The 14079-nt window shown below is 41.6% G+C and overlaps 1 pseudogene and 1 gene segment (V, D, J or C); one reads left to right on the forward strand and one right to left on the reverse strand.

Annotated features, from left to right (window-relative positions):
• Positions 1-796: 796 nt before the first annotated feature.
• On the forward strand, positions 797-2794 carry LOC135541465 (GTPase IMAP family member 8-like; annotated as a pseudogene).
• Positions 2795-3667: 873 nt separating this feature from the next.
• Positions 3668-14013, reverse strand: LOC135541403 (Ig mu chain C region-like). The segment is given in 6 exon segments: positions 3668-8231; positions 8734-9051; positions 9336-9677; positions 11823-12167; positions 12610-12951; positions 13737-14013. Coding segments are annotated over 6 exon segments (1761 nt in total).
• Between the last annotated feature and the right edge of the window lie 66 nt (positions 14014-14079).

The following is a 14079-nucleotide window of genomic DNA, read 5'->3' on the forward strand; positions in this document are numbered from 1 at the left end:
GGTTCTGGCTTTTCTAGGGAGTTTTTCCTAGCCACCGTGCTTCTACACCTGCATTGCTTGCTGTTTGGGGTTTAGGCTGGGTTTCTGTACAGCACTTTGAGGTATCAGCTGATGTAAGAAGGGCTTTATAAATAAATGTAATTTGATTTGTAGGGGTGTCCATGTTGCTGGGGATCGGGAGTGTCTGGTGCGAGAGAGGCAGGTTGAAGCGGCCAGAGTCAGAGTAGCGCAAAAGGTGACATATGCTGAGGCAGTGAAGAAAATAGAGAAGTATGGGCCAAGGGTGAGACATCCTGAGAAGATCCCAGTAATTATTAGATTTGTGCCAGCACAGAGGGATACGAGTGATTTATGCTTCAGTAAGGTTGGCTTCTTAGCGTTCATAGCAATGGTTATCAACTGTACTGCAGAAATGGAACGTAAATTACAGACAATAGATGTAAAAAAAATAAAAAAATTCAGAAGTGGAAAAATGATTGGAACCTTTTCCCTGTTTGACCACTAGGATATTATGACACCTCCACTGTGGGGCTCTGTAGTCTAGTTTGAAACTTTGTCAGTAATTGGCCCAAGGTGGAGGGGAGACATGTTTACTGTTGCCTTGTAGGTGTTTATTGTAAGTACTGAACATGGAATAATAGAGATAATATAGATATTGACTGCCAAAATGCAGTTATTAATATAAATGACCAGATTTGCAAATGTAATGTATAACGATACCCAACTACATTGAAAATAGTAAGTTGACAAAAACATCTACTGACAGCAATTATATCATAAATATCAGGGGCCTGATTTGATCATAAATTGTACATACCGATACATTGAAATCAAAAATTGTTGTGAATAATATGCCTGGGACTTCATGTGAAACTTATTATTCATGTTGGATTTTGCATGAAAAAAAAAAAATACAGTATTTTTAAAGAACTGAGTTACGAATGAAATTACACATTTCTATAAATTAGTTCCCAGATAAATGTAAATGCACTGCTGCCCTGAACAAATACATGGAAAAATGAATGCTAACATGTTAAAAAAATATATTTAAAAAAAATCATGCTGCCAGGTAACTTTCCCCATCTCTCAGAACTGCAGATTTTCCTGCTGAGATCTAGATTAGCTGGGAAGAGTTCAGCAGGAAACACCATCCTCGGCAGAGATTTGACCTGAGGAGAGCTGCTCAGTGTGTGAAGAGACGGAGAGACGTTGCAGGGAGGCAGGTCACTTTGGTCGTCACCCCAGGCTGGTGGGGAAATTACCCTGTAGTGTCCACTCCTGAGCTGGTTAAACAGGAGACTGTGCTCAGTGTGTCTCAGTGTCCCCCATGACCACACACTCTCCTTCCTGGTCATAAAGGGGGGGGGGGTGATTCATTCACAGAGGAACACAGAGAAGCAGTAGAGGACCACCTGGAGCTTCTCGGTGAGAGTCTGGAGTCACACTATAGCGCCTTTCACATCACATATGGGAAAAGACTGGGACAAATGACCATTGAGCAGCATATTCAGAGAGAAGGGAAGGCCCTTCAGGGCTTGTTGAGAAATGTGATAACAGGTATCATGTCCTTAACACTAAGAACAGGGGAGATGTCACAGCGCTGCTGGAGAAGATAGTGAAGATGGTGACAGTGAACAGAGGCCTTTATAAGCTAAAGAGAGGGATACTAGAACATATTGAAGACAGAAGGAAAGCAGAGGATGAGGGAGTGAAACGAAGACTGATGACGGTGCAGCAACAGAGAGAGATCATTGTGAGACTAATGGGGATGTTTATCTGACGTTAATGACGCTTGTCAATTTTTGCACGTTTTATAGTTATTTAGCTGAAAAACGTACCTATTTTGCTCTGTGTCACAATATACTATAATTTCTGTCACAGAGCTAAGGCATGTGCCTTACAACATACTGTATGTCTCATGTACATGGCAACAGTCAATGGAATATCAATTTAGCAAACAGTTTATTCCGAACAATGGCCATTTCATTCTTATTGTCATGTATGTCATCACCTAAAAAGTCTGTTCTCTCTCTCTGCCAGGTGACTCCGTCCATCTCTCAGTGCTGAGGATTGTGCTGCTCGGGGCTAGATTATCTGGGAAGAGTTCAGCAGGTAACACCATCCTGGGCAGAAAGGAGTGCCTGAGGGTAGCTGCTCGGTGCTCAAAAGTAGCAGGGAGGCAGCTCCCTGTGGTAGACACTCTAGGCTGGTGGGGAAATCTCCACATAGAGTTCACTCCTAGAATGGTTAAACAGGAGATTATGCACAGTGTGGGTCAGTGTGTCCCAGGACCCCACACTCTCCTCCTGGTCATTTAATTCACTGAGAAAGAAAAGAAATAGAGGAACACCTGGAGCTTCTCAGTGAGACAGTCTGGAGTCACACTATAGTGCTGTTCACCTATGGGGACTGTCTGGGAAACACAGCCATTAAACAGCACATTGAAAGTGAGGGAAAGGCCCTCCAGTGGCTTGTTGAGAAATGTAGAAACAGATATCATGTTCTTAACAATGTCAAGGAGGGTGATAGCACTCAGGTCACAGAGCTGCTGGAGATGATAGAAGAGATGGTGGCAGGAAACAGTGGAGATGTTTCCTGATCAGATCAAACAATCAGGAAAGCTGATAGTATGAAGTGGCTTCCTCCAAACAGTAAGAATAATTCTGACTAAGATGTACAGGGGTCTATGCAGCGTATATTTCTGCGAATCTGACATTTGATAAAAACATGTAGAATCTATCCAAAATTCAAATAACAATTTTTCCAGCATGAACATTGTCATTTTGTTTACTTTATAACCATTGTGATTAGGTTGATCAAATCTGGTTCTAATTAATGTTCTTGTTTTATTCCACAGTGAGTGGAGATGACAGATCTGACAGCCAGTTTCAGAGAACCTCTGCATATGGCTCCCTGAGATCCATAGCTGAATCTGAGATAAGTTCAGGATCCACTGGAGGAAATGGACGACTGATGATGCTGACAAAACCAGAAAGAGAGCATAGAACTATCAGTGGCTTCCTCCTAACAGTAAGCTATAAGCTGGTAACTTAATTTATATTATCTTACTCTGACTTCCGGTGTCCAACTCCCCATCTTATTGTGTTGTTCCACAGTGAATGAAGATGACAGATCTCATAGCCAGTCTCTGAGAGGCTGTCAAAATAATTCTATGAGTTTCATAACGGGGTCTGAGACCAGCTCAATATCCAGAGGAAAATACAGCGGTCTGCATCAATCAGGAAAGCTGACAGTATGAAGTGGCTTCCCCCGTCCATGCAGAGTATAGTTCTGGTAATCTGAAATTTTCTTAACATTGATATAATCTATCCAAAATGTATTGAGCATGAAAATGATATTTCTTATGTTTATTTTATAACCATTGTGATTAGGTTGAGCAACATTGGTTCTCATTTAACTAAATATCTCCCCATTTGATTTCTAGAAAAACATTCCTTTGTCTGATCTTCCCCGTTTTAATTTTAACTTTCTGATCTGCTTCCTGTCTTTCAGTTTGGTGTAGGTTTTTCTTTTGATTGTGTTACGGATCCCTTTTTGGCCCGACAGTCTAGGGGGGGGATGGTAATGAGACCCGTAACATAACTCATGCAAATTATAATAATGACAAAGCAAAAGTGTGAACGAAATAACCAGGACAACTGAAATCTACCGTCAAACTCTGGGTTTATTTGAAAACACACGGTAATGGGGGGAGCAGGAAAAGGGGCTGAGCTGGACCCAAGGAAAGAAACAATAAGTATTCAAAAAAACCTAAGCTAGACTACTTTAACAACAGCTAACTAACTAACCAAAAATAAAGTGGGTGGTCCGCCCAGTTCTAACTAGTGTATTTAACAAAGTCTACCTACGGGTAGTGTATGCCCATGGGCAACTTGTCTTGGTTTCCCCTTTTCCCACCAGAAATCAAACAAACACCATAACCAAAACAATACTCACAGGTGATGACAAAGTGCGATGGAGGTGCTCAAACAAAAGAGAGGTTAATACACAACGAGAGAGTGAAACAGAGACCTACAGACATGGCATTTACAGAGAGAGATTGAGCTCTAGAACAAACAACTGACAGGGTTTTTAAACCAAGGGAAAGGAACTGTGATGGGGTAGGAAAACAGGAGGAGGTGTGTCTTCTGATTGATGATTGATTGGTGACTGATTGGGGAGTGATGATTTTCACCTGTGAGGGGAGATGGAGAGCAAACACAGGATACACACACACACAGGATACCTGTATCCGTAACAATTGCCTCTTCTGCAAATTTAGTGGGTGCTCATGGTGGGTGTCTTAGGTTCCAGTTGTTGTTGCTAGTCAACTTTCAGTGGACACCCCCATGAGTCTTTCAGAACCCCTCCTAAAATAGTGGTGGAAAAGTACCCAATGGTCATACTTAAGTAAAAGTAAAGATACCTTAATAGAAAATGACTCAAGTGAAAGTCACTCAGTAAAATACTACTTCAGTAAAAGTCTAAAAATATTTGGTTTTAAATATACTTCAGTATCAAAAGTAAAAGTACAAATAATTTAAAATTCCTTATATTAAACAACCCAGTAGTACTTTAAAGTATTTTTACTTAGGTACGTAACACCACTGCTAAAATCCCACTTGTTTCATTTTGGTTGTGGTCGGTGACTTTTTGGTAGTTCCTCCTTCTGTTTGAGTGACATTTGGTTTTCTTACTGGGAAAAAGCCACTACAAAATCCAGCTGATAGGGGCAACTGTGCAAGATATTTTATATTATTTTTAAGATAAAATATTAACTTAACAAAAGGGGAGTGGTAGGACCTGTGTTTTTAGATTTGCAACAAGTATTTTATACTGTAAATCAGTGTTCTACTTTCAAAACATTCAAAGTTTAATTTCTCTCCCAATGCCTTAACATGAATGGATTCATATTTATCTGACAGAATTCAGTGTGTTAGAATCAATTGGAAAGACTCATTTTCTGGCAACTGTACATCCAGAAATGTCTAAACTTTCAAGGATTTTAGGTCCATGTAAAATATATAAAAAAGAAGTTAATATAAAAATAAAAAATAGAATTACAACGCTGTAACACATTATCAGGGTTTCGGGATTTTCATTAGGTAGGGTATTTTCCCTTGAACCATATGGTCTATCCACTACAAACTCATGGACAACATGTAAAGATTAAGACAATTTTTAAATGTATTTTTGAACCCCCTTTTTCGTGGTATCCAATTGTTAGTAGTTACTGTCTTGTCTCATCGCTACAACTCCCGTATGGGCTCGGGAGAGCCAAGGTCGAGAGTCATGCTGTAACGGTTTTGACTTGAGGTTATTATTTATAGGGGTGCCAGGTAGGTTGTGCCTACCAGAGAAAACATTGGTTTCTCCTTTTAGTTTGGGAGGGAATGAGTCCCATCTGGTCCGTCAAGTCTACACCAATACAAAAGGACTTGTGCAAAAGTCAGGATGGAAATAAACTTTTCATAAACCCTTAAAACATTGGAAAGAACTTCAAAAGCGTGGGTTGTATTAGCAACATCAATGATTACACACACATATATTATATCACAATGAGTTCTGGTTCTTCTCGAAATGTCCTGTACCTCAGGCTTAAAAAGAGTCCAGCCCGGTAAAAGAGTTCAGGGAACTCCGGTGACCTTAGTCACGCAATGTTTGTCCGTTCATTCAAGTGGAGCGTAAACCCAGTATTAATCATACAATCAATATAACAATTATTTTACCACAGAACTTTAAAGCGTATCAACTCTTACTAAGTCCTCAACTACAACTAACTACATAAATCATCACCGTATACATGACATCAAAACAAATGAAATACCGTATAATAAAAGGTAGTCGGTCAGTCAGACAATCCAATCCACCAATAGATCTCCAGCGGAGAAAGGCCACGAAGAACGGAGACGCAAAGAGTGGATCCGATCCTGGGTAAACTCTATTAGGCTACAAAACACACGTTTAACGGAATAGCGAAGCGTCGAGAACTGAGGGTTGACCACATCCTCATTCACGTCTCTATCACAACCCCACTTTTGCGCAGCTGATGCTGGCTATTTAATTGGGAATTAAAGGGAAAGCGCCCTATTGGAAGGAGCTGCACTGAGACGGTTCAGAAAAATACAGGGCCGTCACAATGCGTCCCCCGAAACACAACCCAACCAAGCCGCACTGCTTCTTAACACCCGGAAGCCAGCCGCACCAATGTGTCGGAAGAAACACCGTACACCTAGCGACCTGGTCAGCGTGCCCTGCGCCCGGCCCGCCACAGGAGTCGCTAGTGCGCGATGAGACAAGGATACCGGTCAAACTCTCCCTAAACCGGACAACGCTCGGCCAATTGTGTGTCGCCCCATGGACCTCTCGGTCACAGCGCGGCTCAAACCCAGAGTCTCTAATGGCACAGCCGGGTGGCGCACTAGACCACTGCGCCACCGGGGAGGCCCGATTAAGACAAATTTTAAATTAATATATTTTTTTTTTAAGTCATTCAAGTATAAATTACCTGTTTTAATTAAATAAATTACTGGTCGTTTTGCAACCCTTGCCTTGAGCAGTCATGTCTGTGGGTATTAATGTTACACACAGAAAGTGAAAAAACTGTTTAAGTAAATTAAGGAAATAACCACTTCACTGAGCTGTCTGTCTAAACTACTGGCACACATCTCGGACACCCATGCATACCCCACAAGACATGCCACAAGAGTTCTCTTCACAGTCCCCAAGTCCAGGACAGACTTTTAGAGCCATGACTACATGGAACTCTATTCCACATCAAGTAACTGTAATGCAGTAAAATTAGATTTTTTAAAAACACCTTATGGAACAGCTGGGTCTGTGAAGCAACACAAACATTGGCACAAACACATACAATAACATACACACTATACAGTATTGTAGATATGTGGTGAAGGAGCCTGAGGGCACAGTGTGTTGTGAAAATTATGAATGTATTGTAAAGTTTTTAAAATTGTATAAACTGCATTAATTTTGCTGGACCCCAGGAAGAATATCTGCTGCTTTGGCAGTTTGTTTTGATTTAGTTCTTGTTTTCTTGTCTTTTTTTTACCATTTTAAAACCCATCTAGGTACTGATTGATGATTTAATTTGTCTGTCCCTAATACATAAACTGAAGACCCAGAACTCTGACTTAAAGTATGTTACTATTAAAAAATATATTAGAAATATTTATTAATATTTGTATTATTATTAAAATCATAATAATAATATTTAACCTTTATTTAACTAGGCAAGTCAGTTAAGAACAAATTCTTATTTACAATGACGGCCTAGGAACAGTGGGTTTAACTGCCTTGTTCAGGGGCAGAACGACAGATTTTTTTTTACCTTGTCAGCTCGGTGATTCGATTAACACCCTTTTGGTTACTGACCCAATGCTCTAACCACTAAGCTACCTGCCGCCCCAATTGAAGTGTTTATAGTGATCAATCTGCCATTTTCATACCGTATGCAGGATGTAAGTATATAGGGTTACGAACCTGTGTTTGTTAGATTAACTTACCTCAATATAAAAGGTGTAGTACTGACACTTTTCCTAGTTTAGGCCCCACATCTCATGAGCATATCTAGTATGCTATGACAGTTCAGAGCAAGCACCTTTTTCAGTTCAATATTTACAATCTATCAGAAGATAAAGTGAACAGAATTAACAAAACAGGTGTAAATGCATCAAATTCATTTACAAAAATAATCTTAGGTATACTATATACTTTAGCGGTAATATCCTTATATACATCCCAGACCTGGGTTCAAATACTACTTGAAATCATTTCAAATACTTGAGCCGTCCTTTATTGAGCTTTCCTATTGTAATGGAACCATTAGAAAAGTCCCAAAAGTGCAAACACAGTATTTGATCAAAGGTCTGACTTCCCTTGACTAGGTGACTTTGAGATCTGATGTGTGAACACCCTCTCCTCCGGTTCCTTCTGGGCACTGTGGACCACCCGGCACCTGAACTCTGAGCCGTAGTCCTCCGAGGTGTTGCTCAGTTTGAGGAAGCTCCACATAGAGTAGAGGCCATTGATGTTGAGGCTGGGTGGGGAGTTGAAGAACTGGCTGTCGGGGACCGTCTGTCCGTCCTTAAACCATGTGACAGACACTTGTTCAGGACAGAAGTCTTTGACACAGAGGTTGAGCGTGCACTCCTTATCCAGCAGAGGGAGTTGTGGCTCACACTTGATGAACATCACGCTTGGAGGAGTACCTGGTGAAGAAGACACATGGGTCCTATTCATTACAGTAGGCATCAAATGGAATAAATTGCCTGAAACAGGGAGGGAGTACTTGGACTTGTCTGAAAAGAAATGATCATTTTCAGTTGCAAAAATAGTTTTGCTATGATAAGCCCAAATGAACATAACTGATGACACACACAAAAAAGTTATCAGAAGACACTATCAACTTATCAGAGGAAGACTATCTTGAATAACAGCTCCATCAGTTATATTCTGTCTGTTGATGCCTTCTGAGCAAAATTAGGACAACTAACAAATAGGATTCCATTTCCAGGATGTAAACTTGCCCTCTAACTCATATTTCATCTACACATTATGATAATTACCACCATATAGCCTAGCTTTGTCTGAATACATTTGTGAGATAAATGTAGAAACGTAACTAAAATAGAGTTAGAGGCCCCACCCAGTTTGAAAAAAAGAGTTTGTGACCCCTGTGCTAAAAAGAAGGGCATGTCTTTGATTAGTTACCTTGTGTGTTAATATGATAAAGAACGTCTTTGTATCCTGGCCCGGCGAAACTGGAGTGATACAAGCGGCATGTGTAGACCGCCTTCTCGTCTTCCTGAGCAATTGTCAGTTCGATCTTACTCCACATGCTGTACATCCGCTCGTGGTCAGAGAACGGTCCATAGTTAGTGGCTGTCCTCACCTGCTCCCCGTCATTTCTCGACCACTCGAGACGGAGGTTGTCCGGGTAGAACCTCTCGACCCGACAGCAGAGCACCAGCAACCTCTTCACCTCTGGGATCTGAGGCATGCTGGAGATGTGAAAGAACGATGGAGTCACTGGGGAAAATGAAAAGGGAACAGTGTGTTAAGTCAAAAGTGGCACATTTCTAGATATTGGTACAGATTCAGTTGGATGGACTTTTTTGGTTGTGTTTTATGAATGACAGTGTATATAAAATATTATATATAATGTTAATAAGTCCACTCATTTGTATTGCTCTCAAGACCCACTTCAAGCTTGTACTACTACCTGACTTTGAACACAGAACAGTTCAGCATGACGTACTGGTTACATTACGTTATTACATTATTATAGTTATTCCATGACATTATTACATTACCTTTTACACTCACAGTGGTCTCTTTGGTGATCATCCTGCCTCTGTACAGCACAACACACTGGTACGTAGCCTGGTCCTCCTTAACTGACAGACAGATGGGCAGGGTGGACACGTGATGCGTGCTCTCAGAGTGGATGTTAGCCTGGTCTCTCAGGTCCTTGTGGCTCAACAGTGACTTTGATTGGCTATTGGAAGCTGCGTTACAGTCGCTATTGGCTGTTATCTTGTACCATTTCACTTTGAACTCTCTCAGTCGTACTCTTTCAATGGTGCATTTTAAGTTGGTCGGCTTCATGGCATAAACGATGGTGGGTTTGATGATGTCAGAGATAATGGGATGAACTGAGGAAAAATACACAAATATTATGACAATGATCATGCTACGTCGGTAGTCACCGTGCTACATCATTATTCACCATGCTACATCAGTAGTCACCATGCTACATCATTATTCACCATGCTACATCATTATTCACCATGCTACATCAGTAGTCACCATGCTACGTCGGTAGTCACCGTGCTACATCATTATTCACCATGCTACATCAGTAGTCACCATGCTACATCATTATTCACCATGCTACATCAGTAGTCACCATGCTACATCATTATTCACCATGCTACATCAGTAGTCACCGTGCTACATCATTATTCACCATGCTACATCATTAGTCACCATGCTACATCATTATTCACCATGCTACATCAGTAGTCACCATGCTACATCATTATTCACCATGCTACATCAGTAGTCACCATGCTACATCATTATTCACCATGCTACATCAGTAGTCACCATGCTACATCATTATTCACCATGCTACATCAGTAGTCACCATGCTACATCATTATTCACCATGCTACATCAGTAGTCACCAGGCTACATCATTATTCACCATGCTACATCGATATTCACCATGCTACATCAGTAGTCACCATGCTACATCATTATTCACCATGCTGTCAGTAGTCACCATGCTGCATCAGTATTCCTTATGCTACGTCGGTAGTCACCGTGATGCGTCGGTAGTCACCATGCTACATCAGTAGTCACCATGCTACATCGGTAGTCACCATGCTACATCAGTAGTCACCATGCTACATCATTATTCACCATGCTACATTGGTAGTCACCATGCTACATCAGTAGTCACCATGCTACATCATTATTCACCATGTTGTCAGTAGTCACCATGCTGCATCAGTATTCCTTATGCTACATCAGTAGTCACCATGCTGTCAGTAGTCACCATGCTACATCAGTAGTCACCATGCTGTCAGTAGTCACCATGCTACATCAGTAGTCACCATGCTGTCAGTAGTCACCATGCTACATCGGTAGTCACCATGCTACATCGGTAGTCACCATGCTACATCGGTATTCACCATGCTGTCAGTAGTCACCATGCTGTCAGTAGTCACCATGCTGTCAGTAGTCACCATGCTACATCAGTAGTCACCATGCTGTCAGTAGTCACCATGCTATATCAGTAGTCACCATGCTGTCGGTAGTCACCATGCTACATCGGTAGTCACCATGCTACATCGGTAGTCACCATGCTACATCAGTAGTCACCATGCTGTCAGTAGTCACCATGCTGTCGGTAGTCACCATGCTGCCAGTAGTCACCGTGCTACGTCGGTATTCACCATGCTGTCAGTAGTCACCATGCTACATCGGTAGTCACCATGCTGTCAGTAGCCACCATGCTACATCGGTAGTCACCATGCTACATTAGTATTCACCATGCTGTCAGTAGTCACCATGCTACATTAGTATTCACCATGCTGTCAGTAGTCACCATGCTACATTAGTATTCACCATGCTGTCAGTAGTCACCATGCGACTTCGGTATTCAACATGCTACGTCGGTAGTCACCATGCTGTCAGTAGTCCCCATGCTACATCGGTAGTCACCATGCTACGTCGGTAGTCACCATGCTACATTAGTATTCACAATGCTGTCAGTAGTCCCCATGCTACATCAGTAGTCACCATTCTACAAGGTGTGCAGGCTTTTGTTCCAGCACAACAAAACACACCTGAATCTAATAATAACTTCTTGGATGTAAACGTACCCGTGTAAAAATACCTGTAGAAGACCATTGCACCACCGATGACAGAGAAGACCAGAAAAACACTCACAAGACTAGTAACTACCATCAGCGTTACAGCATTAAACCCTGGATCTGATGAGAGAGGAGTTAGAAGTACATGTTGATAAAATACACTAGAAATACACTGAAATTGACTTTCAGTCCATTGAATTACACTATGTTTATAGTAGTGTTCAGTTGAATCCTTATTAAAACACCCAATTGCATTTTTTATTTTTTATTCTCATTGTATTTATCTGTATTTGTTTTATGTCTTTTGTATGCTTAATTAAATATTTTCATTTATGCTCAGAGCCGCAAGCTACATTTCCCCATAATTTGTTATGAATCCCAATATAAAGCTGATAGAGTGGTGTGTTGGCTTCCCACCTTGCACAGTCAACAATATGCTTTTGCTGTATTTTCCATCAGGGTAGGACCTATGTTCAATGTGACAGATGTACATGGCTCCTCCGCTCCCTACGGCTGAAGCCTGGACAGTGATGTGACTGCTGACACTGTAGGTGCCGTCTGGATTGGGCACAGCCATTCCAGTGCACACATCACGCGAGATGGCCCCGCGAGCCATGCTCTCGCGGGCCACCCGGGAGCCATTTTGGATCAGCCAGGTCACGGCCAGATTCTCTGGGTAGAATCCTGTGATGTCACACATCAATGTCCGTTCCTCCCCCTCCATCACCATGGCGGTCTCTGGGAGGGACACTGAGGGTCTGGCTGTAGGGAAAAGATGGAGTAAAGAGTGTGAATTTATTTCCCTCACTGTGGCCTAGTTCACACACAATTAAATACATTGTACACACGGAGTGTGAAGTTGTGAACTAGGCATGTGTGTGTGTAAGGTAAAGCCATGTCATTATGTAAATAATAAGATACATCCATTAGGATACTACTGGAGGCCTATTCTCAACAATTCCACTTACTTTCACAGCAATAACAAATACGATTATAGCATCAGTGGAGGATGGTGTCAGTAAAATTGGAGGACCGGCTCATTGTAATGACTGGAACAGTAACAAGCACATTCCATTCCACTCATTACTATGAGCCGGTCTCTTTTCAACAGCCTCCACTGCCTATCATTGCTTCATTTTCTGCTGGGCAAAAATGTTCTGGTGATAAAATGTACAAAAGGGGCAAACAGAATGTCAGACAGCACCTGATACTTCCAGCTGTGAGGAAACTTTGTATGTGTTGGGAGTGATGATCACTCTGCAGCGGTAGAGTCCCTCATCAGCCACGGTCATGTTGAACAAACGAAGGGATGCATTGCCCTGAAGCAACCCCGTTTGGTCGACTCGAGACCCTTCACGATGCACCTTGGCACTCTCGTTCTGGAACGTATACACTAGGTGCTTTATGGTCTCTTTATCCACCATCATCCCCCACTCAACCGTGATTTTCTTCAGCGGTACATGTTCAGGCTTCTTGAAAGAGCAGTTTAAGGTAACATCCGTGCCAGCTAAGATGGCAATCTTCTTTGTAGACTGGGCGTTTGCACCTATAGTCCAAAACACAAACCAGTTTGGGTAATATCTTATGTCAGTCATGAGAGTTTGGGGTTGAGTGCCTTGCTGCAGTATTTGAATATTAAAAATGTTCACATGAGACTGCAGCATGTAGCTGGCAGGTATTTTATGATATCACCCTGACTCACAATCGTAGGATACAATATGTTTTTGGTCAATTTTCACAGATATGCTTACATTTTTTTTGCTGTCACCATACCCAACCGGACACATTGGGAGCAGCGCCCCTGGGAGCACTTAGGGGTAAAGTGACTTGCTCAAGGGGTAGGTAGTATACAGGGATATAAGAGCCAACAACCAGATCACTCCTTGCAGATTTCCCCACAGGCAGCTTAGGGGTTCGACCGCTGCCCCATAATTAAAACTGACATGTTTTATTTTATGTATTTATTTAACTAGGCAAGTCAGTTAAGAACCAATTCTTATTTACAATGACGGCCTACCCTGGACGACGCTGGGCCAATTGTGCGCCGCCCTATGGGACTCCCAATCACAGCCGGATATGAAACAGCTTATTTCTGCTGTTACATAAAAAACATGCATAGCAGAAACAGCTACTGTAAGATATCTTCCCATAAATGTAGTAATGCAACGTTAAAGATTAGACGTGAAAAAATGTTTAAGAACTTGTTTCGTAGCCAAGGCAAATACTATTGTCCTCTACTAGGACTGACTTTGACCTTTGTCCCACTACTCCTAAGAAACCTGTAGTTAGAATACAAAGACAATCAAAACACTGATCAGTTTTTCCTCTTACCTTTACAATGCAAAATAATGAGCAGAATCGTAGTGACATTTTTAATATCCCAGCTACTATTCATTGGTAATCACTTTGGGTTGTTTACTGTGACAGGTGCATTGAGACTGGAGAGCAATTCTGAAAGTAAACTTTGACACAGATCTCAGTCAAGTGTGTTCCAATGCTCCAATTGAGCCACAGGAAAGCTCATAAGTTACCAAATATGGACATCGTTACGTAACAGTGAATATTGTGATTGGCGCAATAGAAATTGTATTGAGAAATCATTGCCTGCATACTGTGTGGGGCTGACTGAGGAACCACATTCTAGATTCTCAGCATACTAAACTAAACAGAAAGA

The sequence above is a fragment of the Oncorhynchus masou genome, chromosome 6 (assembly GCF_036934945.1).
Source record: "Oncorhynchus masou masou isolate Uvic2021 chromosome 6, UVic_Omas_1.1, whole genome shotgun sequence".
In the NCBI taxonomy this organism is placed as follows: domain Eukaryota; kingdom Metazoa; phylum Chordata; class Actinopteri; order Salmoniformes; family Salmonidae; genus Oncorhynchus; species Oncorhynchus masou.